Source organism: Pieris rapae, chromosome Z, assembly GCF_905147795.1.
Source record: "Pieris rapae chromosome Z, ilPieRapa1.1, whole genome shotgun sequence".
Lineage (NCBI taxonomy): Eukaryota > Metazoa > Arthropoda > Insecta > Lepidoptera > Pieridae > Pieris > Pieris rapae.
In genome coordinates, this window is record NC_059534.1 from 7930803 (window position 1) to 7956797 (window position 25995).

Genomic DNA, 25995 nt, shown 5'->3' on the forward strand with positions numbered 1-25995 from the left:
TCTGTGATAATTAAAATTTAAAACTAAATAATTATGTAGTTCTAGGTAAAGATCTATTTTGTATAAACTTTTGTATTTCTGAGCTTTACTTTTTTATTTTTCATTTTATTGTTTTTATTAAATGCTATCTGTGATAATTATTATTAATAACTAAATAATTATGTAGTTCTAGCTTAAGGTCTATTTTGTATGATCTTTTGATATGTCACAACATAATAATGGAAATAACTGGAATTTTGATATAGCCTTAATTTAATTTGGAGAGAATTTTCACAATTGTAATAAAGTTTATATGATATTGTAATACTGTTTTACTGTCCTTATAATAGACTTTATATACTCAGAATTTAGCTTTTTAAAATCGAACAAACTATTTCTTAACAATTGGTCACTGTAGGGAGCAAGTATATATTTAAAGCAATATTGAGATAGAATATACTTACTGTATCATTAATCCTAATGTATGGCACTCATTCAATTTTTTATATTAACTACCTTAATATCAGCATCCAATTTATTAGAAACAAAATTGTAATATGAGATGCACATATAATGGATTTTTGTATACATATTTACAAATAGAAAAAATAGTGGCAAATTGATAAAATTTAATTGGTATTGCGAAATTGTATGTACTTAGATTACAAAGTGCTAATGGAAAATGAAGATATAGTGTTTGCCAAAACTAGAACCATAACTTTTACAGAAACGAAATTCATTAATTAGATTTTTTTTATAAATACCAAACAAATACACATCACATTATTTTATTGAACAATTACACATAATATGTAGAATATTTCTCTTTACTGACCTATATAGCCGAAGGTTACAAATACAATACTAATTATTAATTTACTTACTTTAATTATTGATTATCATCTTAATGGTTTTACAGCAGAAAAGCCAGGTTAAAGTGCAGAAGAGCTACAAGAGGAAGAGTTGCAGCTAGCTCTTGCTCTAAGTCAGTCTGAGGCGGAGCAGAAATAGGAGAAAGAAAGGCGCCGGAGCCGACCTCACATCCTACATCTAATAGCTATTTATTATGAATTCCCTATTAGTTACATATTATTCTAATGTTATATGCAATTAATGTAATGTGACTAACAGAAGCCCTTACCTACATGTAGTTAAACGACAATATTTTGAATGTAGGATGCAGTTGTCTTTAGATTAACAGAGATTTGAATATAATATAGGTATATAACACACGTCGGAATGCCTGAGTCGCTTACTGGACAAAAATGGAGGAGGCCAACTTAATTGTTTAAAATTAATTGACACATTGTTTTGGGACCATAATTTGAAATTTAATTTAAGTAAAAATAATTGTTTTTTTATGCACATGGCTTGTTAAATTTATATTTCGAAATAGTATGAATAGGCACTAGATTTCTAGCAGTCATAGCGCCACCAACTGATTTAACCCGTCTGTTATAACTTATAGGGTAGCGTTGTTTTTTGGTCAGATATTGTGGTGACATGAAAGTTTATTTTGATTTTGTATTTATATCCGCATATAAAATGTTTTTTCCGAAATATTGTTACATGCCTACATGTATTTACGTTTAAAATTGGCTTATAATGTATCAATGTCAACCATTTATTAAGAACAGCTCGGTTAGTGTATCAGTGGTAGATATTAAAAGCATGGTTGTGCTAATTTATAGTTTCCTGCCATTATGAATGCTTAATTTGTAAAATTAATTAAGAGTATAATAAATGTGATTTATCAATAACTGTCTATAGGAAATGAGTAAATATGTTCTTTAGAATATTTTTTTTGTCTTTTTCTGCCCAGAAGATATATTATATATATATATATATATATATATATATAGAATATAAATATTCCAATGCAGTCCCAAAGTAACCATTTTTTCTCCACTATTCTTTTTTAGAAGTTTTAAACATTCGTTCAGAGGTTAAGTTGAATTTTTAAATCCTAACACGAACGCTTTTACGTTAAGTAGTTCAGTCGTTTAGTCTTCAAGTCGCCTTTTCCGCCTTCGAAAGTTAAGATTCTCCAATAATATTAATTTAGTAAGGAAGTGCAGATTTATAGAAAAAACAACGCATTTTTAACTTTATTACCAAGATTTATTATAATAAATATTTTAATATTGAATGTAGTATGCTCTCTTATTTTGGTTCAGCCGAGCAGTCATGGTACGAATTTTCATACAAATCGAACAAACGAAATCCTGCTGGCTGGATTTTTCAATGTGATGGTACGAATAAGATGGAGTTCAGTTGTAGGTTGTCAATAGACTCGCAATAATAGCTCGTAGTACTTACAAGTTTAGCGTGGTCAAAAGCTACAAATGAAAATTTAAGAAAATATTGTTAAACATGTTTTAGACAAGATTTCTAGTCTAGTAGTGTGACGCACAAGATCATGCTGCTGTAGTAGTATACGAAAATTTACATTTGTATAAAAATCTCTCATCTTTTGTAACGTGAAATGACTACTATAACGTGTTCTGTTGTATAGCGACTGTAAGAGCAGCATGTAATGAGCATGCAAGTCGGGGAGGTGGTGTGAAAGATATCTCCCTGTACGGCCCATCAGGTTCACCCTCTTCTGTAGCGCCCGTATAACGCGCAACGCGTGCAAAGGCCGTCGGATTCATCTAAAAAAGAGACCTATGTAAGCAAGGTGTAAGGGTAATGCAAGCTGGAACAGTGTTGGCCTAGTGGCTTCAGCGTGCGACTCTCATACCTGAGGTCGTAGGTTCGATCCCCGGCTGTGCACCAATGGACTTTATTTCTATGTGCACATTTAACATTTGCTCGAACGGTGAAGGAAAACATCGTGAGGAAACCGACATGTCTTAGACCTAAAAAAGTCGACGACGTGTGTCAGGCACTGGAGGTTCATCACCTACTTGCCTATTAGATTTAAAGATGATCATGAAACAGATTCAGAAAACTGAAGCCAAGACCTAAAGAGGTTATAGCGCGACTGATATATTTTATTTTATGTAAGCAATACATGGTACTCTCTACTGGAGCGGGTTACCTATATAGGTTAACCGCAATTAAATTTAGATTTATAGATTTATATCAATTAATCAACGCGTTTGACTAGAATTTATATTTTTTTATTGCCGCCCTATAAATAAAGACTCTTAGGTAACTTGTACACATATTACGTGTTTTGTGCATATACTTTTATGTATATATAGTATTTCATATCTCAATTTTGGCACGCAAGAGGCATGATTATCTTTGCCTGCATATTTTCCTTCATACGTCAAATTATCTGAGTTCATATTAAACGATTGATTAAGAGATACCACTTAACTGTGGCAGAGACACTTTGGTTTGGTGTACCTAAATATGTATATTTTAATGAAAATAAATTTATATATAATTACCTCTGCCGTCAAGTCATCTTGAGAGATTATCCGTGCCTGCGATATTTTCGATGATTTTTTAATAACACGAATCTGAAATGAAATGGTTTAAAAAAACGTTTATCAAGTTCGTGTATGTAATGAATAAAATCAAATTGGATGTTTATTGGTAACTTAGGAACATCAATTTACAATAAATAAATTAAAGTAATGATAAAAAATGACGTATAAATAGATTTTTGTATTATTTATTTATTCATTTCGTAATCCTACAGCTAACATAAACTATATATAATTACAAATTAATACACTGAAAATATAGCCAAAGATGGAATACATGATACATTTTACTAGAAAAAGATTTAGAAAAGGGAACAAACAAACAAAAAGTATTTAATACATTTAATTGTGATTTAATTTATTTAACTAAGCCAAGCCATATATAAGATTTTATATGAAAATATTATATTATAAATATATAATTGATATTTATATACTTACGTTAACACGATCTTCTCCCTTCCAGGGTAAAATTGAACAATGCTTTAGGTTTATAGATTCGACCACGAGATCAGCCTCCACATCGAATATCACGAGATACTAAAACCATTTTAAAGAACACAATTTCATATACAAATAAAATTATACATACAATAAATAAAAACAATAATCATTATCAAATAAAATTCTCTCAGGAAGAAAATTATCGGTAACGGGCGAGAAAACCTGTTACATTTTTAGACAAATTTTGCAGGAAATCGAACCCAGGATTATATGAATAAAATAATTAAATAACCTAATGCATACATTGTTTTCGTACCACAAATACCATTATTATTTGTATAATGTTATTAGTATCATTTCGCAGGGATACTATTCGAGAAATTAACAAAACAAAAATACATCTTGAGTTTCAAACAATCAAATGTTGCAGATATATATGTACCTTATCAGTTAGCAGCAATTGCCACTGACTGTCACCCAGTTTAATATCGAAGCCAGCAAGTACATTCAGCTCGGGAAGTCTAAACATCCATCGCACACAGTTCTGACGCCAACTGCTTTTCGGCTCTCTCAAGTTGAGTTTGGACCATAAAGGCTGTAAATTAACAAATAAGAACCAACTTGAACGGCGCCATATATTTTATAACCCAATGATCTGTTCTAGGTCGATTTTTTTTTATAGAAAAGCGAGCAAACTGGCAGGAGGCTCAAATTGGGACCGTACGGTTGAATAAAGATGTCATTAATAAGTTTATACAATAATTAAACATATTTACTTATTAGGTTCGGGTGTGCTATAATTTGGCGTATTTTAGTTATATAATGTAACCAGGAGTACTTATAATAATCAATTATCAGCAAATAATACAATAAATTTTCTTTCACTTTTTTTAATTTAAGCTTAGAATGTAGATAAAATGTTGGCGCTATATTTCGTAATAGGGCAAGAATTCATCACGGCCAAGCACACATATGCGATACAATCTTGCCCCCCATTTCCCCAATTACAATGAAACGAAACTTGTCATTCGAATATGCGGTTGACGTATACGGTGCATAGTATAAAACACAACTTCATACATCACACTCGTAAACCCCAATTACCTGGGGCACAGGATCCCATCCCGTCTGATTCAATATACCATGTCCGGCTGATGCCACAAGGTCTGCAGTGGCACTTAATGGCTTTGCTATGGCTCCAACTAAGCCTCTTCGAAGGCCCACCACTCGGCTGTCTGTTTCTCCCACAACCACTGACAGTAAAGGATGATGTGCCAAACCTCCAACCGCCCCTGAAGATAGTGAATACATGGTGTAATTTGATTTCCTACCTCGACTTTCGACTCGTATAAGTTTTTAAAGTATGATTCTTAATACAGATGTCGTTAGTAAAATAAAATATATTATATAAGCTTTACTGGCTATAAACTCTATTTACACTCACTATAACGACTTTTATCACGTAAACTTTTTTTATAGTGCAGTAATTCCAAAATAGTTATTGTTAAATGAAACGAGTATTTTATTTAATCACTGTGTTAATTATATTTTAATGTTAACCAGACAATGGCGAAAAAGGAAGTAAGCTTAATTATATTACATAGAGCAAATCATAGATACCAGATATAACATAGACAATAAGTAATGTATTCTATAATAATTGCTGAAGGCACCAAATTTACATTCCATAGACTAACACTCCTACTAAATTTGAGCCTTCTATTAAAGCTTACAAATGAAAACCAAATATTAAATAGCTTAGTTATAAAACTTTATATAAACATACTTGAGCAACACAGTAATATGATAGCTTTACATTTTTGGTTTCTCAATCACACCAAGTTTCTCTCTGAAATATTGAAATTTTACTTTACATAGAGCTTTTGTAAATATATCAGCTAACTGACTATTAGTACTAACATATTTCAAATCTATCAATTTTTGTGCGTATTTTTCTTTTACAAAGTTATACTTAATATCAATATGTTTACATCGTTTATGAAAATCATTATTCTTGATCAAACAAATAGCACTTTGATTATCTATATGAAGATTAATACAACTCTGTTTATATTCGTTAATATCAAGCATTAACTGCCGAACCCAGAGAGCTTCTTTTGTAGCACAGCAGGATGCCATAAACTCTGCCTCAGTGGTAGACAGAGCGACGGTTGATTGTCGTTGAGTGTTCCACGTCACTGCTGCTCCATTTTTCATGAAGATGTAACCAGTGATAGACCTTCTGGTGTCAGGATCATTGGCATAGTCGGCATCAGAGTAACATTCAAGTATGTTACTTTGAGTTGATCTGAAACAGAGTCCAAAATGTTTTGTTTCTTTTAAATACTTAAAAATACGCTTTACCGCATTCCAATGCATCTGATCATAATTATTGAGGAAGCGAGCAACTGTTGACACTGCATACATGATGTCAGGTCTGCTCACTATTGCAGCAAATATGAGAGAACCCACAGCTTCTCTGTAAGGAATGTGTTTGTTGTTGCTATCAGACTCAGTGCTTTTTACCAAAGTAACATGCGGATCAGCAGGAATGCTATTAGTATTGGTATCACACATGTTAAATCTTTTCAGCATCTCTTCAATGTACTTCATCCACAAGTTAGAGTCTTTTGATGACAATGCTTCTGCATATGTTTGTGGTGTGACAGAGAGTGGTACATTACTTGAGCATAGGTATGTCTTAGGTTCTGTGTTCTTCTTAATTTTATTTCGAGGACGAAGTGTAATATTAGAACTCTGAGGATACTTCACTGACATCTCCGGTACATACTCAGGGTCATCAGAACCATCACTGTGATCCACGGGTGTATGAGACGACAAATCTGTGGTGTTATCTTCACGGTTTGAAAAACTTTCAATTACATGATCTGATTCTTTATTTTCTGATTCTGACAATGAGAGAGGAACCACATTTCTTGTTATACTATTCTCTAGGAAAATTACATTTCTACTTTTTATGATATTTTTTGTTTTGGAATCTCATAATCTATATCCTTTACTATTTTCACAATAACCAACAAAAATAAGTTTCTGTGATTTAGAGTCCCATTTCTTAATTTTCTCTTTAGGTATTTGAGCCATTGCATAACAACCAAATATTTTCATGTGACTTACATCAGGTTTCCTTCCACTCCACATCTCCTCAGATGTTTTATAATTTAGTGCTCGTGTAGGTGAACGGTTCACTATGTATGCTGCTGTCATTATTGCTTCAGCCCACAAGTTTTTCTGTAAGTTAGCATTGATTAACATACATCTGGCTTTTTCAAGCAGTGTCCTGTTCATACGTTCAGATAAGCCATTTTGTTGAGGCGTGTATGGAATTGATGTTTGATGTTGTATGCCGGATGACTTCAAAAATTCAGTAAAATCATTATTTATATACTCAGTTCCATTATCGGTTCTTAATACTTTAATTTTAGTGTCAAGTTGGTTCTCTACAAGACATTTGTATTCTTTAAATTTATTAAGACATTCAGACTTTGATTTTAAAATGAAAACAGTCACTTTTCTAGAATAATCATCAGTAAAGGTAAGAAAATACCTTGCATTTCCAAGTGACTTCACTTCCATGGGCCCGCATACGTCGGAGTGAACAAGTTCTAGCAATTTTGTTGCTCGGAAACCTTCACTTTTGAATGGCAAGCTTGTTTGTTTACCTTCTATACAGGAAATACAGGTCACACTACTGCTCAGGGACATTTGCACACCTTCAGCACAGGTGTCCAGCTTCTTCAGGTCAGTGTAGTTCAAATGACCCATACGCTGATGCCATAAGTAGAAATCATCATTTTCTGTTGAAGCAGATATGTATGCTGGAATACTATGTGTATTTAGCCTGTACATATTATTTATCATTTTAGCAGCTGCAACTTGCTTGTTTGTTTTATTCAAAATTTTACAACCTTGTTTGTCAAATTGTACTTGACAGCCACTATTTATTATCTGACTGACAGAGAGAAGATTCGTAGCCAACTCAGGAATATATAGAACATTCTGTACCTTGATAGTTTCCAACTTACCTTGTGTATTGACAACATTAATATTTACCTTTCCACAGGCCTTCACAACTAGCTTCTTGTCATTAGCTACTCTTATTGTGGAAATTGGAGGTGTAATTTCATCGTAAATCAAGTTACGATTCATTGTCATATGCATTGATGCTCCAGAATCAATATACCAATTATTGTCGTTGTTTATTGTTGCAGATAGCACAGCAACATACCCAGAATCTGTGTTCTCCTTAGACTTCTGTTCCTTTTTCTTACTTCGGCAATATTTGCTTATATGCCCATATTGATTGCACACATAGCACCTTGGACCTTTACTTGTTTTGTTTTTATCTTGAGCTTGTTTGACAAACTGATTTCCCTTACTTTTGACATACAATGCACTAGACTCAGAGCTTTTCACTTCTTGCAGAAGCTTAGTCTTCACAGAATCAGCTGTAATTGTCACACCAGAGCTTTCAAGTGCCATGATCATTGGTTGATACATTTCTGGTAAACCGGCAAGTAATAAAGTCCCAAGCCATTCATCATCGACTTCAAAACCAATGTTTCTTAACTTGTGAGCAGTGGTCATGATCTTGTTAACATAATCTTCAATGTTCAGACAATTTTCAAGTGTTGTATTGATCAGATCTCTCAACAGACCAACTCGGCGTGTCAAACCTTTGTCATCGAAAGCTTTGGCTAAATTATTCCAAACTTCTTTAGCTGTTTTGGCTTCTTGTATATGTACATAGTTGATGGGATGTACTAATAAGATAATTTTCGACTTCGCTTTTGTGTTAAGTTTGGGATCAATTGCTTCATTGTCTTTCGCGGTGACACAACTCCATAATTCCTCATGTTCGAGGTAGGTTTGCACTGCAAATCTCCACGTAGGATAGTTTTCTCTTCCAGTCAGCTTTTCAATCAGTGCCATCGTATTATTTGAAGACATTTTTTGCTGATGAAGAAAATTGAAAAACGCGTGGCGAGTTTTGAGGTTATACTGAACTCAATTTCGTACTTTTCACTTTAACTATTTTGTTTTAAAATAAAATCAGGTGGTCTGGGCCCATAACCTGTTAAATGAAACGAGTATTTTATTTAATCACTGTGTTAATTATATTTTAATGTTAACCAGACAATGGCGAAAAAGGAAGTAAGCTTAATTATATTACACAGAGCAAATCATAGATACCAGATATAACATAGACAATAAGTAATGTATTCTATAATAATTGCTGAAGGCACCAAATTTACATTCCATAGACTAACAGTTATATCTTACATAAAAATAATAACAATAAAATCACATTAAAATAGTACAATAACTAATTTAACTCCTGGTTCGTTTGCAGTTAGTTTACAAAACAGTTAATTGACGATTTGAATACGTTTTTTAATAACGAAGATTATTTCTTCTGTCTAATATGCCTTGTTTAATGTATACAAGATTCATGTAAATAAAATAATATCAAATTAAACGACTATTATCTTAAAATGTATTTCAAAAATTTCACCTGTGTAACATTATTAGTTGGGGTTTATTGAGTTGCGATGATTTAGATTCACTTACCTAATAAGGTAACAGCAAAGTTTGTCACGCCATCTACAATCCCAGCCATTAAACTTGGTGGTTGACGTCTCCTATAAGAAGTTTTTGAAATATTTAAACTTTTCAAACACAAAATAACAAAACAAACGAAATACATACATTCAATAACAAATACAGTCATGTCATTATAGACTCAGATGTTCAGACTCGTATTGAAATTGAAAAAAGTACCCAACCAAAAAGGTTTGTAAACTCTGACATTTCAAAAATTGATAGCTGTCAGAAATACTATGAAATAAAAAATCAGAGTATAATTTAAGACTTCTTATCGACAACCGAATTTGTACAGTTAGGAACAACGGCGTGTTTTACACGTAATTACCTGGCAGCAGCAGCCCGTCTCGTGTGTTCCTCGTCCCCAGCTAATATGTCTAAATTTCTTGCAACAGAGCGAGCGCACGCGCTCAACGAACGCAGTAGGGCTGCGCTGGCCGCTGACGCGATTCCGCGCAATCCCCCACTCGCTTCGGCCACACGTGCAGCTACAGCCGCCGGTGAACCCAAGAGCTCAAGGCCACCTACTACCCAACCTGAATTAAAAAAAATGTTGCAAAATTTAGAAAAGATTTTAATACTTTTTAACTTGAAAGCAAAAAACATAAACTTGCAGGCATACAGGTCAATTAAAAAAACTGATTTTAATTAATAATAGGTTTCAAAAAAAAATTGCTCAAAAACTAACCAGCTCCAAGTATAGCCGCAGATAGATAGTGTACTGTGAGGGCTCGAATTAAATTTTCCTGTGTCGTCATCACGTAGAGAAGTTCAAACTCACTAAGATGCAACGGGCTCTGATCCAAAGCTATATACATTCGTACCTAAAAATTATTTAGTATGTATAATAGTTGTATAAGCACACACCTTCACCCGTATTATTCGCAGATTCTACCTCTTTCAATAACCTATAAATAACATTTTCTTAATCTTCACTCTTCACTCACTCATACTCAGTCACACTTCTGATGAAACATAATATAAATATGGGTTCTTTTTGAGTTATGCTTTTATACAGGTATTTAATGCGTTATAGGCAGTCGGCCAGAAATAAATTGTTTTGATTATTCCTTATTATCTTTCGCTTTGTCACACAAAGATATTCAAAGCATTAAGACAGATATTTCATCGTGATAATATTCAAGTCGTAATCGTAAATTTTTTTTTAACATTAAATACATAGAGGCTTTTTAATCAATATAATAGCTGTGTTGGCGTAGTGGCTTGAACGCGTGTTTCATCTGCGATGTCGTAAATTTAATCCCCGGTGAGCACCAATTGACTTTTCTGTGCATTGCGCATTTAGTACTCGCTAATTAAACTGACTTGTCAATTAGAAATATTAAAATTAGTTATAATGCAATATGAATGATACAAGTAAAACTTACAGCAGTATGCAATGTTAACGTTAACTGTAGAGGATGTATATACAGTCGTTGTATAAGCAATGGTCTTGTAAGATAATTGGCTTCGGATTTTCCAGTCTTTAGGAAAATATGCAGTCAACAAGGAGGCATTAGGTAAATAATTTTGTATGCAACACAATACATTTTCGAGGTAAGCGTTTGATGAGCTGCTTTACGAGTTTTGAGAGAGGATATAAATTTGGCTACTTCAGCTTTTATTTTCTAAACTATATACATTTATATGGAAAAATTAGCCTATGCTTAAATCTTATATCTTTAAACGAGCAATTCTTGTATATATATATAAATAATTGGAATCTCGGGACCGGCTCCAACGATTTTCATGAAATTTAGTATACGGGGGGTTTCGGGGGCGATAAATCGATAAAATAGGAATAAATGATAGAAAATAACAAAAAGGTGGTGTTTGAGTAGTCCCAATTTAAACTGAAAAATGGATCTTCCTGACGAATCGAATATCGGCGAATAATAATACTATTTTTTTTTAATTGCTTTAACGACACAACAACACTAAAGCTATTCCAGCATATATAATCTATATTGTTCATATTTCATCATTTTATTAGTATGTAATTCGTACTTATATATAATTTCCAAAAACACAATTTATAAAAAAATAAAAATACCGAGCAAAGCTCGGCCATCCAGGTACTGTAGTTATAATATGCTGTGTTACAACGTTCAGCCAATTCGCGCAGGGTGTGTACGAAAGGGATCTGTCGCTACCTGGCTCGTGATTCTACAAAAACGTGGCGCAGTAAAAATTTGACCCTTTTCTGCGCGCAGCGGCCGAAACGTTCGTCGTGTTCTTCTTATTCCTTACCCACTGGGAAGTTGCTGTAGCGATTGCAGTAGTGGCGTTGGAGTGGTGGCGTCTCTCGGAAAACGCTTAGGAATGGCGATCCACTTTGGATAGTTCCATTTGTTTAAATCATCCCCACATCTTTTGGCAGTATTACTAGCCAGATCTGGATTTGAAGACGATCGTGTGACGAACTTGTCCGTCGTGTTATCGACAGTGACACATCACTAGCAATAAGAACCATTCAGGGGGTCTAGTTATCCATTCAAAAGTTATTGGGGTTTGAAAATTTCAAAAATAGTGTTCTATGAAACTTCTATCCGACTTTCGAGCTGGGAGAGCTCAAACGCATAGAAATATTATTTCTTTGAACTCAGCGAGCTCATAAGTACAATTTTAAGCGCCCAGGAATGGAATTGCAGGGATGGCCTTTAGGGTGAACCGTTTTTCTAATGTTTTTTTTGTCGGATCAGGCAAATCCCTCTAGATATTCGTCAGATTATGAGACAGTACGTTAAGAACATAAATCTGAACCATATATAAGATATAATATAATCTGACGCGCTCGAGTATTTCAAAATGGCGAATTTTTTTTGCACATTATAATAATGGCTGCGAGTTTGCGTCAGATCGAAATCGTCAGATTATTGAATGAGAGCTTTTTTTTGGTGCACTAACATCCTCTTAGAAAACCTGACGCGCTCGATTACATTTTTATTTTTTTTTCATTTTTAACCTTTACGTACCACCACCCGCATCATGCAAATGATCAGATTAACATACGTACATTATTAAAAATACGTAGGACATTGATGCTATCAATATCTGACGCGCTCGAGTATGTCCATGCAACAGTTTTTTTTACATATTTAAAAATCTATAGCCGCTTTCCCCACCGATGAAAAGGTATAATATATCATATAACATTTTTTTTCTTAACATCTAAGCTTTGCAACCCAATAGGTCTCCACGACGCTCGAGTAAATCCCCATTTAGCATCGTGGGCTCCCCTACCATTACTAGCCTTTACGTAGCGTTAGCGTATAATTAGTTACTGGCAACATGGTTTACTCTACCGGCCAGTGCTGCCAACCTGTGGGGAATTCCCCAAACTGCGGGGAGTCTCAAGTTGGTTGGGGATTTATTGGGAATTGACTTTATGTGGGGAAAATGCGGGGATTTTGACATCATATTCTTATCGGAAAATATTTCATCGTTTATTATCGATAACAACATTTATTTGAATCATTAAATATGGCTCAAGTACATATGACGGTCTCGTGACGAAAAATCATACGTTCGTTGTTGGTCGTAGTTAATTAGTAGATCCAAGTTTAAAAAGTTGTGTTTGTTTCTGTCGCAAAGTAATTAATACGATTTTGTGCAAATATAGATAAATGATTATTAAGAGGTCAAAACAAAAATAAATAAGATAATCCTAAGGTAAGGTAATTAAACCTGATACAATACATGTTTTTGCTGCGAACAAACTTTGTTATTTACCCGGTTCATTTACCAAAATTTTTGTTAGCTGAAACGTAAAAGAGAATCTGAGCTCGAGTTATCGGAGCATCAACTTCTAGTACTTGAAGGAAATGCCGCTCCAAGTTGCTAGTTTGACTTCAGTAGATTTGACGACAAATGAGTCAAATAGACAGACAGATCCTAAAAATAAAACGCTTGAATAAATTTAATGATTTGTGGCTTAAAAAATCAAACTTCTCAAGCTGGTTATGCATAGATTTGAATATAAGTAAACTCTGTTCGGTGTCGATCATAGCGCATAAAAGTGAGCTGATTCGACATATGAATTCAGAACGCCATAAGAAAAAAGTATCTAAAGAAATTTAGTATCCTTAAAAAATTTAAAAACTGAAAACCGCAAATACAGATACGCAGAGCATCGTTAATGGCTGGCGGGGAATTCGATCAGGATTTTTGGGGATTTGGATGAATTATCTTTGGCAACCCTGCTACAGGCCGACCCGTCAAGTTGTGTGATGTGTCAACTGTCTACTATTATTAATACGAACTTTAAAATAACGGACCTCTCATCCATTTCCATCCATGTGTTTTATTGTGTTTGTGTAGTGATATTACCAAGTCAAAACAAGATTTAGATAATCGGCATATCATGTCTCAAAAAGAAAATCATCTCGAATTAAAAAAAAATACATTCAAAACTAAACCTGCTCCGCATTCAATTTCTTCTGGACCTCGATTACCTGTAGTGCCCAAAAAACCAAGTACAGTACCAAAGCCATTCAATTTAACTGTAAAACATAAAATTAATAATCCAACTCCTAAAAAAGATATACCCAGATTTAAAGCTAATCCTGTGCCCATAAAAATACTGGCGGCACCAGAGATACCAGTAAAATTTCTCCGTAAGACCCTACAGAGTAAACAGTTAGCAAAACCACCTGTTCAACAAGTTCTAGCACCTTTTAAATTAGCCACAGAAATAAGAGCAGCTGAAAGGGCAAAATTTAATCAGAAAATTAAAGAAAAAGAAAATGCATATTTGGTACACCATCCAATACCCATTCCAACATACAAACAATTTGCTGTCAAACATTCTGGAACAATCCCTGAGACACCTAAAATCATCAGAAAATTGAAGGCAAAACAAAACCAGACTGAGCAGTAAAGCACAAATTTTGTATTTCTGAGCTTTGTTATTTTAGTTTTCATTTTATTATGTAGTTATTATAAGAGGCTGTATCTGTGATAATTAAAATTTATAACTAAATAATTATGTAGTTATAGCCAAAGGTCTATTTTGTATGAACTTTTGTATTTCTGAGCTTTGTTTTTTTAGTTTTCATTTTATTATGTAGTTATTATAAGAGGCTGTATCTGTGATAATTAAAATTTATAACTAAATAATTATGTAGTTATAGCCAAAGGTCTATTTTGTATGAACTTATGTATTTCTGAGCTTTGTTTTTTTAGTTTTCATTTTATTATGTAGTTATTATAAGAGGCTGTACCTGTGATAATTAAAATTTATAACTAAATAATTATGTAGTTCTAGGTAAAGATCTATTTTGTATAAACTTTTGTATTTCTGAGCTTTACTTTTTTATTTTATTGTTTTTATTAAATGCTATCTGTGATAATTAAAATTAATAACTAAATAATTATGTAGTTCTAGCTTAAGGTCTATTTTGTATGATCTTTTGATATGTCACAACATAATAATGGAAATAACTGGAATTTTGATATAGCCTTAATTTAATTTGGAGAGAATTTTCACAATTGTAATAAAGTTTATATGATATTGTAATACTGTTTTACTGTCCTTATAATAGACTTTATATACTCAGAATTTAGCTTTTTAAAATTGAACAAACTATTTCTTAACAATTGGTCACTGTAGGGAGCAAGTATATATTTAAAGCAATATTGAGATAGAATATACTTACTGTATCATTAATCCTAATGTATGGCACTCATTCAATTTTTTATATTAACTACCTTAATATCAGCATCCAATTTATTAGAAACAAAATTGTAATATGAGATGCACATATAATGGATTTTTGTATACATATTTACAAATAGAAAAAATAGTGGCAAATTGATAAAATTTAATTGGTATTGCGAAATTGTATGTACTTAGATTACAAAGTGCTAATGGAAAATGAAGATATAGTGTTTGCCAAAACTAGAACCATAACTTTTACAGAAACGAAATTCATTATTTAGATTTTTTTATAAATACCAAACAAATACACATTATTTTATTGAACAATTACACATAATATGTAGTATATTTCTCTTTACTGACCTATATAGCCGAAGGTTACAAATACAATTCTAATTATTAATTTAATTACTTTAATTATTGATTATCATAATGGTTTTACAGCAGAAAAGCCGGGTTAAAGTGCAGAAGAGCTACAAGAGGAAGAGTTGCAGCTAGCTCTTGCTCTAAGTCAGTCTGAGGCGGAGCAGAAATAGGAGAAAGAAAGGCGCCGGAGCCGACCTCACATCCTACATCTAATAGCTATTTATTATGAATTCCCTATTAGTTACATATTATTCTAATGTTATATGCAATTAATGTAATGTGACTAACAGAAGCCCTTACCTACATGTAGTTAAACGACAATATTTTGAATGTAGGATGCAGTTGTCTTTAGATTAACAGAGATTTGAATATAATATAGGTATATAACACACGTCGGAATGCCTGAGTCGCTTACTGGACAAAAATGGAGGAGGCCAACTTAATTGTTTAAAATTAATTGACACATTGTTTTGGGACCATAATTTGAAATTTAATTTAAGTAAAAATAATTGTTTTTTTATGCACATGGCTTGTTAAATTTATATTTCGAAATAGTATGAATAGGCACTAGATTTCTAGCAGTCATAGCGCCACCAACTGATTTAACCCGTCTGTTATAACTTATAGGGTAGCGTTGTTTTTTGGTCAGATATTGTGGTGACATGAAAGTTTATTTTGATTTTGTATTTATATCCGCATATAAAATGTTTTTTCCGAAATATTGTTACATGCCTACATGTATTTACGTTTAAAATTGGCTTATAATGTATCAATGTCAACCATTTATTAAGAACAGCTCGGTTAGTGTATCAGTGGTAGATATTAAAAGCATGGTTGTGCTAATTTATAGTTTCCTGCCATTATGAATGCTTAATTTGTAAAATTAATTAAGAGTATAATAAATGTGATTTATCAATAACTGTCTATAGGAAATGAGTAAATATGTTCTTTAGAATATTTTTTTTGTCTTTTTCTGCCCAGAAGATATATTCTATATATATATATATATATATATATATAGAATATAAATATTCCAATGCAGTCCCAAAGTAACCATTTTTTCTCCACTATTCTTTTTTAGAAGTTTTAAACATTCGTTCAGAGGTTAAGTTGAATTTTTAAATCCTAACACGAACGCTTTTACGTTAAGTAGTTCAGTCGTTTAGTCTTCAAGTCGCCTTTTCCGCCTTCGAAAGTTAAGATTCTCCAATAATATTAATTTAGTAAGGAAGTGCAGATTTATAGAAAAAACAACGCATTTTTAACTTTATTACCAAGATTTATTATAATAAATATTTTAATATTGAATGTAGTATGCTCTCTTATTTTGGTTCAGCCGAGCAGTCATGGTACGAATTTTCATACAAATCGAACAAACGAAATCCTGCTGGCTGGATTTTTCAATGTCATGGTACGAATAAGATGGAGTTCAGTTGTAGGTTGTCAATAGACTCGCAATAATAGCTCGTAGTACTTACAAGTTTAGCGTGGTCAAAAGCTACAAATGAAAATTTAAGAAAATATTGTTAAACATGTTTATAGACAAGATTTCTAGTCTAGTAGTGTGACGCACAACATCATGCTGCTGTAGTAGTATACGAAAATTTACATTTGTATAAAAATCTCTCATCTTTTGTGACGTGAAATGACTACGTCCCTAAAAAATAATCAAAAATTTGGCTTAACTACAAAAGATAGATTATATGAACGTGTACTATAACGTGTTCTGTTGTATAGCGACTGCAAGAGCAGCGTGTAATGAGCATGCAAGTCGGGGAGGTGGTGTGAAAGATATCTCCCTGTACGGCCCATCAGGTTCACCCTCTTCTGTAGCGCCCGTATAACGCGCAACGCGTGCAAAGGCCGTCGGATTCATCTAAAAAATAGACTTATGTAAGCAAGGTGTAAGGGTAATGCAAGCTGGAGCAGTGTTGGCCTAGTGGCTTCAACGTGCGACTCTCATACCTGAGGTCGTAGGTTCGATCCCCGCCTGTGCACCAATGGACTTTATTTCTATGTGCACATTTAACATTTGCTCGAACGGTGAAGGAAAATATCGTGAGGAAACCGACATGTCTTAGACACAAAAAGTCGACGACGTATGTCAGGCACTGGAGGCTGATCACCTACTTGCCTATTAGATTTAAAGATGATCATGAAACAGATTCAGAAATCTGAGGCCAGGACCTAAAGAGGTTATAGCGCGACTGATATATTTTATTTTATGTAAGCAATACATGGTACTCTCTACTGGAGCGGGTTACCTATATAGGTTAACCACAATTAAATTTAGATTTATATAATATTATTAAGTTCGCGTTGCGAGTCAACGTGTTTGACTATAATTTATATTTTTTATTGGCGCCATATAAATAAAGACTTAGGTAACATGTCCACATATTACGTGTTTTGTACATATGCTTTTAGGTATATATAGTATTTCATATCTCAATTTTGGCACGCAAGAGGCATGATTAGCTTTGCCTGCCTATTTTCCTTCATACGTCAAATTATCTGAGCTCATATTAAACGATTACGAAGAGTTACCACTTAACCGTGGCAGAGACACTTTGGTTTTGGTGTTTGCACCTAAAAATGTATATTTTAATGAAAATAAATTTAATATATAATTACCTCTGCCGTCAAGTCATCGTGAGAGATTATCCGTGCCTGCGATATTTTCGATGATTTTTTAATGACACGAATCTGAAATGAAATGGTTTTAAAAAAACGTTTATCAAGTTCGTGTATATCATGAATGAAATCAAATTGGTTGTTTATCGGTAACTTAGGAACATCAATTTACAATAAAATAATTAAAAGTCATGATAAAAAATGACGTATAAACACATTTTTATATTATTTATTTATTCATTTCGTAATCCTACAGCTCACATAAAATATATATAATTACAAACAAATACACTGAAAATACAGCCAAAGATGGAATACATGATACATTTTACTAGAAAAAGATTTAGGAAATGGATCAAACAAACAAAAAGTATTTAATACATTTAACTAATTGTGATTTAATTTATTTAACTAAGCCAAGCCATATATAAGATTTTATATGAAAATATTTAAGTTTTAATTGATATTTATATACTTACGTTAACACGATCTTCTCCCTTCCAAGGTAAAATTGAACAATGCTTTAGGTTTATAGATTCGACCACGAGATCAGCCTCCACATCGAATATCACGAGATACTAAAACCATTTTAAAGATCATAATTTCATATACAAATAAAATTATACATACAATAAATAAAAACAATAATCATTATCAAACAAAATTCTCTCAGGAAGGAAAATATCGATATCGGGCGAGAAAACCTGTTACATTTTTAGACAAATTTTGCAGGAAATCGAACTCAGGATTATATGTATAAAATAATTAAATAATCTAATGCATACATTGTTTTCGTTCCACAAATACCATTATTATTTGTATAATATTATTAGTATCATTTCGCAGGGATACTATTCGAGAAATTAACAAGACAAAAATACATCTTGAGTTTCAAACAATCAAATGTTGCAGATATATATGTACCTTATCAGTTAGCAGCAATTGCCACTGACTGTCACCCAGTTTAATATCGAAGCCAGCAAGTACATTCAGCTCGGGAAGTCTAAACATCCATCGCACACAGTTCTGACGCCAACTGCTTTTCGGCTCTCTCAAGTTGAGTTTGGACCATAAAGGCTGTAAATTAACAAATAAGAACCAACTTGAACGGCTCCATATATTTTATAACCCAATGATCTCTTCTAGGTCGAATGTTTTTTTTATAGAAAAGCGAGCAAACGGGCAGGAGACTCAAATTGGGACCGTACGGTTGAATAAAGGTGTCATTAATAATGTTATACAATAATTTCTTATTAAGTTCGTGTGTGCTGTAATTTGGCGTATTTTAGTTATATAATGTAACCAGGAGTATAAAACTAATAACTTATAAAAATCAATGATCAGCAAATAATACAATAATTTTTCTTTCACTTTTTTAATTTAAGCTTAGAATGTAGATAAAATGTTGGCGCTGTATTTCGTAATAGGGCAAGAATTCATCAAGGCCAAGCACACATATGCGATACAATCTTGCCCACCATTTCCCCAATTACAATGAAACGAAACTTGTCATTCGAATATGCGGTTGACGTATACGGTGCATAGTATAAAACACAACTTCATACATCACACTCGTAAACCCCAATTACCTGGGGCACAGGATCCCATCCCGTCTGATTCAATATACCATGTCCGGCTGATGCCACAAGGTCTGCAGTGGCACTTAATGGCTTTGCTATGGCTCCAACTAAGCCTCTTCGAAGGCCCACCACTCGGCTGTCTGTTTCTCCCACAACCACTGACAGTAAAGGATGATGTGCCAAACCTCCAACCGCACCTGAAGATAGTGAATACATGGTGTATTGGTGTAATTTGATTTCCTACCTCGACTTTCGACTCGTATAAGTTTTTAAAGTATGATTCTTAATACAGATGTCGTTATTAAAAAAAATATATTATATAAGCTTTACTGGCTATAAACTCTATTTAAACTCACTATAACGACTTTCATCACGTAAACACTTCGCCTTTTTTTATAGTGCAGTAATTCCAAAATAGTTACATCTTATATAAAAATAATAATCACATTAAAATAGTACAATAACTAATTTAACTCCTGGTTCGTTTGCAGTTAGTTTACAAAACAGTTAATTGACCATTTGAATACGTTTTTTAATAACGAAGATTATTTCTTCTGTCTAATATAGACATTTTATTGGAAAAAATAAAGAAAAATATTAGCCTTGTTTAATGTATACAAGATTCATATAAATAAAATAATATCAAATTTAATGACTATTATCTTAAAATGTATTTCAAACATTTCACCGTTATATAACATTATTGGTTGGGGTTTATTGAGTTGCGATGATTTAGATTCACTTACCTAATAAGGTAACAGCAAAGTTTGTCACGCCATCTACAATCCCAGCCATTAAACTTGGAGGTTGACGTCTCCTATAAGAAGTTTTTGAAATATTTAAAGTTTTCAAACACAAAATAACAAATCAAACAAAATGGATACATTCAATAACAAATACAGTGTCATTATAGACTCGTATTGAAATTGAAAAAAGTGCCCAACCAAAAAGGTTTGTAATCTGACATTTCAAAAATTGATAACTGTCAGAAATACTATGAAATGAAAAAATCAGAGTATAATTTAAGACTTCTTATCGACAACCGAATTTGTACAGTTAGGAACAATGGCGTGTTTTACACGTAATTTTTACCTGGCAGCAGCAGCCCGTCTCGTGTGTTCCTCGTCCCCAGCTAATATGTCTAAATTTCTTGCAACAGAGCGAGCGCATGCGCTCAACGAACGCAGTAGGGCTGCGCTGGCCGCTGACGCGATTCCGCGCAATCCCCCACTCGCTTCAGCCACACGTGCAGCTACTGCCGCCGGTGAACCCAAGAGCTCAAGACCACCAACTACCCAACCTGAATTAAAAAAATGTTGCAAAATTAAAAAGATTTTAATACTTTTTAACTTGAAAGCAAAAAACATAAACTTAAGAACTTAGGCACGTGCATGCAGGCATACAGGTAAATTAAAAAAACTGTTTTAATTAATAATAGGTTTCAAAAAAATTGCTCGAAAACTAACCAGCTCCAAGTATAGCCGCAGATAGATAGTGTACTGTGAGGGCTCGAATTAAATTTTCCTGTGTCGTCATCACGTAGAGAAGTTCAAACTCACTAAGATGCAACGGGCTCTGATCCAAAGCTATATACATTCGTACCTAAAAATTATTTAGTATAATAGTTGTATAAGCACACACCTTCACCCGTATTATTCGCAGATACTACCTCTTTCAATAACCTATAAATAACATATCCTTAATCTTCACTCTTCACTCACTCATACTCAGTCACACTTCTGATGAAACATAATATAAATATGGGTTCTTTTTGAGTTATCCTTTTATACAGGTATTTAATGCGTTATAGGCAGTCGTGGCCAGAAATAAATTGTTTTGATTGTTCCTTATTATCTTTCGCTTTGTCACACAAAGATATTCAAAGCATTAATACAGATATTTAATCGTGATAATATTCAAGTTGTAATTATAGAAATTTCTTATTATTTTTAACATTAAATACATAGAGGCTTTTTAATCAATATAATAGCTGTGTTGGCGTAGTGGCTTGAACGCGTGTTTCATCTGCGATATCGTAAGTTTAATCTCCGGTAAGCACCAATTGACTTTTCTGTCCATTGCGCCTTTAGTACTCGCTAATGAAACTGACTTGTCAATTAGAAATATTAAAATTAGTTTTTATGCAATATGAATGATACAAGTAAAACTTACAGCAGTATGCAATGTTAACGTTAACTGTAGAGGATGTATATACAGTCGTTGTATAAGCAATGGTCTTGCAAGATAATTGGCTTCGGATAAAGCTTCGCTGTCTGAGCAAGGGTCAGTAGACGGCATAACAACTCGAGCTAATTCAATAAGAGCCGACACAAAGGCGTCTTCAATGTATAGGCCTAAGGGTCCAACTCGAGCCTCTAGCTTTGTTAGCTCTGAAATACAATTCCACAATACAAATTTTAGGACAGAAATTTATTCACACATCTCAATTCGAAAAAATTTATAAATAAAATATTTTTGAATACTAAAATGCATTCTGTTCCTTTATTTAAAATATGAATATTTAAATTATCACTACTAGTGAGAAAGAAGTATTGTGATGTTTTTAACACAACACATTTTATCAGTAAATTATATATATTTTGTTATATAGATCTTTGTGAATGAAATTTATTAGTTAGTATTCCGACTTTTCCACCGATAATATAGAGAATTTGTGGCCATTATATAGAGGGCATCTCGATTTTGTGTCAATTATATAAAAACTCAACCGATATATCAGAAATTATTTCATAAAACATTAAATACTTCGCATGCAAATCGTCAGGTATGGCAGTTGAAAACTTACCATTGTATGTATTTATGTCTGCCGTCCATCTGTCACGGCGAGCGATGAGCAGTAGTCTAGCTGTTTCTTCCATTAAATCGAACATATTTTCGTTCATATTCCACAGAGGCGGCCAAAGCTCTTCCGTTACTGGGGCATCAGTAGTGGCGACTACTGCGAAGTCGTAGTCCCCGCTCTCATATTGTGTGTTATCGATGTGAACGTTTGCAACTGTCAGCGTCGTTTTTTGTTTCTAGACCAGTGAATAGGTGAACATTTTGTAATAGTTTAACATATCGATTAAACTAAAACATCCTATGGTTTAGAAGGTACTCGAGTTTAAATTTCCCTCCTATAAGCTGCAGTTAAATACACAGCACTTAATAATAGGCTTACATTTGACATTAAAAATGAGTAAAATAACTTGAAAATGATTTTTTCACGTTAGTCACGTGACATTACATTACATCTAAACCAAATTGACAATAACTTAACATGCCAATAAATAATGTCCTCATCTGTCTATCCTTATGCTCGAAATAAAGGATTTAATTAGATTTAATTTTTATTTTAGGAATGATAATTAACACGTAAAAAATTTACGTTTGCGTACTTGTTTACAAGCATTGTACGTCATAGGCACAACGACAAGAGTATTTTTTGGCCTAAACTATAATTGTTTAATTTGAATATTTAAAGCTCAACAAAATTTATCATTTAGTATCTGAAAAGTTTTAAAAATGTGTTCAAATAAGCAAGCTTGACATTGATTACTTAGCGAACTTAGAAGCTTACTTAGAAATATTAATTGAAGATTGATTGATACCTTCATAATTGATTATAAAATGATCGAGTAGAAATTGTACAGTACTAAACGAAATAAATTGTCAGATTATGTCTAAAATCTTTCCATAACTTCTACCTATGACTACGTACCGTGTTTAAATTAATATTTCATGACGCAAAATGTCTAGAAGGAATCATTATTTTCCTTTTTCAAAATTAACTTTAAAATAACTCACTCGGGAATTTTCTCTAGCCCATAACGATAACCGTTGTAATGTAAGAGCAAGGATGGGCAAATTGTCAGATGCATTTGCAAATGTTATCGTGACACTGTCAACTAAAGCGCGGATTCTGTCCACTTCGTTGCTCTTCTTTGACCATACTGCAAAAGAAAATGTACAATTTTCACTATTGCAATTTAATTCCGTTATTTTATCCTATTTATTGAATTTAGTATTATTAAATATACTAAATTCAATAAATAGATACATTTATTTAACACATAAGATACTGAATTTGCTACAACTATTCAATCGTTTTTTAGTAATACTAACACGCCAATATTCTCTATTTATGACAAAGTAAATGTTATAATTGCCAAAGAGGCAATATTGCCTATACAAAATAACAAATAAACTATATCGAACTACATAATTAAAACATCATACATTGAGTTTTCCATGTAGTAGAGTTATAGGCGGTCTCATCCATAAATATTATCTCTGGTTCTCTTACTTCCAATGACTCTACAAGTATAAGGAATCATAAGAGTTTTTATTTGATTTTTTTGAAGACTCGACAACAGACGAAGTTTTATAGTAAGTATGGCAAGCAAGATATTTTGTCATTTTCTCGTCATTCTCCCGATTTTCTTTATATAATTTAAAAAGGTGTTTGTTGAGGCTAATGAGAATTACCGGTTTAATAAGATAAAATTTATTTATTTATAGTCTTATATCAGAATCAATATATACATTATAGCTATTGTTTTTGTTAATCCCTCCTGTTAAGGCCTCCCCCATTTTTCTAGTGTTATATATAGAAAACAATCTCGTCTTTAATGGCCAGTTATGTTATACTCCTCTACCTTAAGCTTACGATTGTTAATAAGGCTATTGTATCAAGATGAGTTCACTGACCCTAACCCTAGCCCAAATTTTCAATTGAAGAGAATGAAAAACAAACGAAAATTCTAGTCACTGAAATCGTAATTCTCTCTTCACTCACCTTCAATATCATCCTTGACTGCTTGCGACAGGTTTGCTAGCGAGGAATCTTCGAGCATATTCATTTTTGACGTGGATGCCTAACAAAATAAACATTTATAGAAGATTAAATAAAACAATGCTTTATTACCACGCGTATCACATTTTAAAGGTAAATATTAAGAATATTCTTTGACACACACTTAAGTAAAACGTAGGAATATACTGTGTTTTACATATAGCCCAGAGAAAATAATCGATTGAAACGCGTTTGTTCCTTCCTCCCCCAGTTTACAAGTTTAATTTGTCAATAATAAACTAAACCTACTAGTGTAAAATTTTGAATTTTTACGACTGCCTTACTTACCTTTTGAATATTTATAAATATCTTCAAGGCATTTATCATAAAATATGATACGTTATTAATAGGTTATAAAGCTGAAAACTTTATTTGGTTAAACGCGGTAATATATCGAGAAACGTTACAGACTAGCAAATTATAGCTAACATAATGCTACCGAAAAATGTGGGTGAAACGGCGGGATAAAGCTAGTTTTATATATGCTAAAAACTACGCATGATCTTCTTGGGTATCAGAGCTATATTATTGTTATTTATATATTTGTTATCATTGTTATTAAAATAAGCTATTACTTAAAAAACTACGATTAATAGTAATAGTGATTTAGTTATTATAATTATTAATAGTAATTCATTATTCATTAAAACCATTGAAATATTAAAGGATATAATAAATAAGTAATCATTTGACACTAGTCCCCGTGAACAGATACTCATAGTATTACGTATTAAGTAATTCTGGTTTCTGCAACGACTGATGCTTGGTGCGGTTATCAGTTGTGATAAAACGGTCAAACGATGTGACGTCACCATTTTTAATAATATAAATGTAGGTCGATTTACACCACATAGCATACCTGTTCCGGTGGGGTCTGTAAGGATTTCTTCGGCCTACTAGCTGCTGAATGTAAGTTTTGCCTTAGTTTGCCATCTGCTTCCGAACGCTTTGAGTGTACTGAAATTTTTATGTTTTTTAGGTCCTACATAAGTAAACGAATTTATTTAAAATAAATAACTTTTCTCCTTTTTCCCTGGCGACATTAATTAATTATTCATAATAAACATATAGATGTGAAAAAATACTCACGATAATTACTGATAGATGCCTCATTTTCAACCTGTAAAGTATTAAAATATTAAACCTTTTAATTCTAATTAATGTATTTCTAATTATTAAACTGTTAAACGTATTATTATATATATATTTAATATTTATCAAAATTATCGTATTATTATATATATTAAGACTTACTTTATCTTTAACTGGTTTTTCTACTTTCAAAAGTTGGCGGCGTATTTCACTGGCTGATAAATCATACTGAAAATAATAATAATTATAGTTAGATTTTCAGAACATAATATGGGCAATATTTTTTTTTTTATTAATCTTTATAGACCCAATGCCCGCTGCATC

General features: G+C 32.7%; 1 protein-coding gene across 6 annotated transcripts in view; it reads right to left on the reverse strand.

Annotated features, from left to right (window-relative positions):
* Nucleotides 1-2070: 2070 nt before the first annotated feature.
* Nucleotides 2071-25995, reverse strand: part of LOC110998137 (vacuolar protein sorting-associated protein 13B) — an 81233-nt gene continuing 57308 nt past the window's right edge. For 4 of the 6 annotated variants that reach the window (XM_045633940.1, XM_045633941.1, XM_045633942.1 and 1 more), the window contains exons 72-87: nucleotides 25834-25899; nucleotides 25669-25699; nucleotides 25439-25536; nucleotides 24523-24601; nucleotides 23964-24041; nucleotides 23532-23677; nucleotides 22531-22762; nucleotides 21897-22114; nucleotides 21191-21326; nucleotides 20817-21024; nucleotides 20471-20541; nucleotides 19734-19921; nucleotides 19069-19221; nucleotides 18624-18722; nucleotides 18145-18216; nucleotides 16763-17386 (exon numbers count right to left, since the gene is read on the reverse strand). In XM_045633940.1, the coding sequence (XP_045489896.1) occupies nucleotides 17225-17386; nucleotides 18145-18216; nucleotides 18624-18722; nucleotides 19069-19221; nucleotides 19734-19921; nucleotides 20471-20541; nucleotides 20817-21024; nucleotides 21191-21326; nucleotides 21897-22114; nucleotides 22531-22762; nucleotides 23532-23677; nucleotides 23964-24041; nucleotides 24523-24601; nucleotides 25439-25536; nucleotides 25669-25699; nucleotides 25834-25899 (2037 nt within the window). In that variant the 3' untranslated portion in view covers nucleotides 16763-17224. Of the gene's footprint in view, nucleotides 2634-3380; nucleotides 3453-3860; nucleotides 3960-4305; nucleotides 4459-4967; nucleotides 5156-9452; nucleotides 9524-9813; nucleotides 10022-10173; nucleotides 10310-10873; nucleotides 10913-16762; nucleotides 17387-18144; nucleotides 18217-18623; nucleotides 18723-19068; nucleotides 19222-19733; nucleotides 19922-20470; nucleotides 20542-20816; nucleotides 21025-21190; nucleotides 21327-21896; nucleotides 22115-22530; nucleotides 22763-23531; nucleotides 23678-23963; nucleotides 24042-24522; nucleotides 24602-25438; nucleotides 25537-25668; nucleotides 25700-25833; nucleotides 25900-25995 lie in introns of those variants that run through there. The other 2 variants (XM_045633939.1, XM_045633943.1) reach the window with 2 other exon arrangements.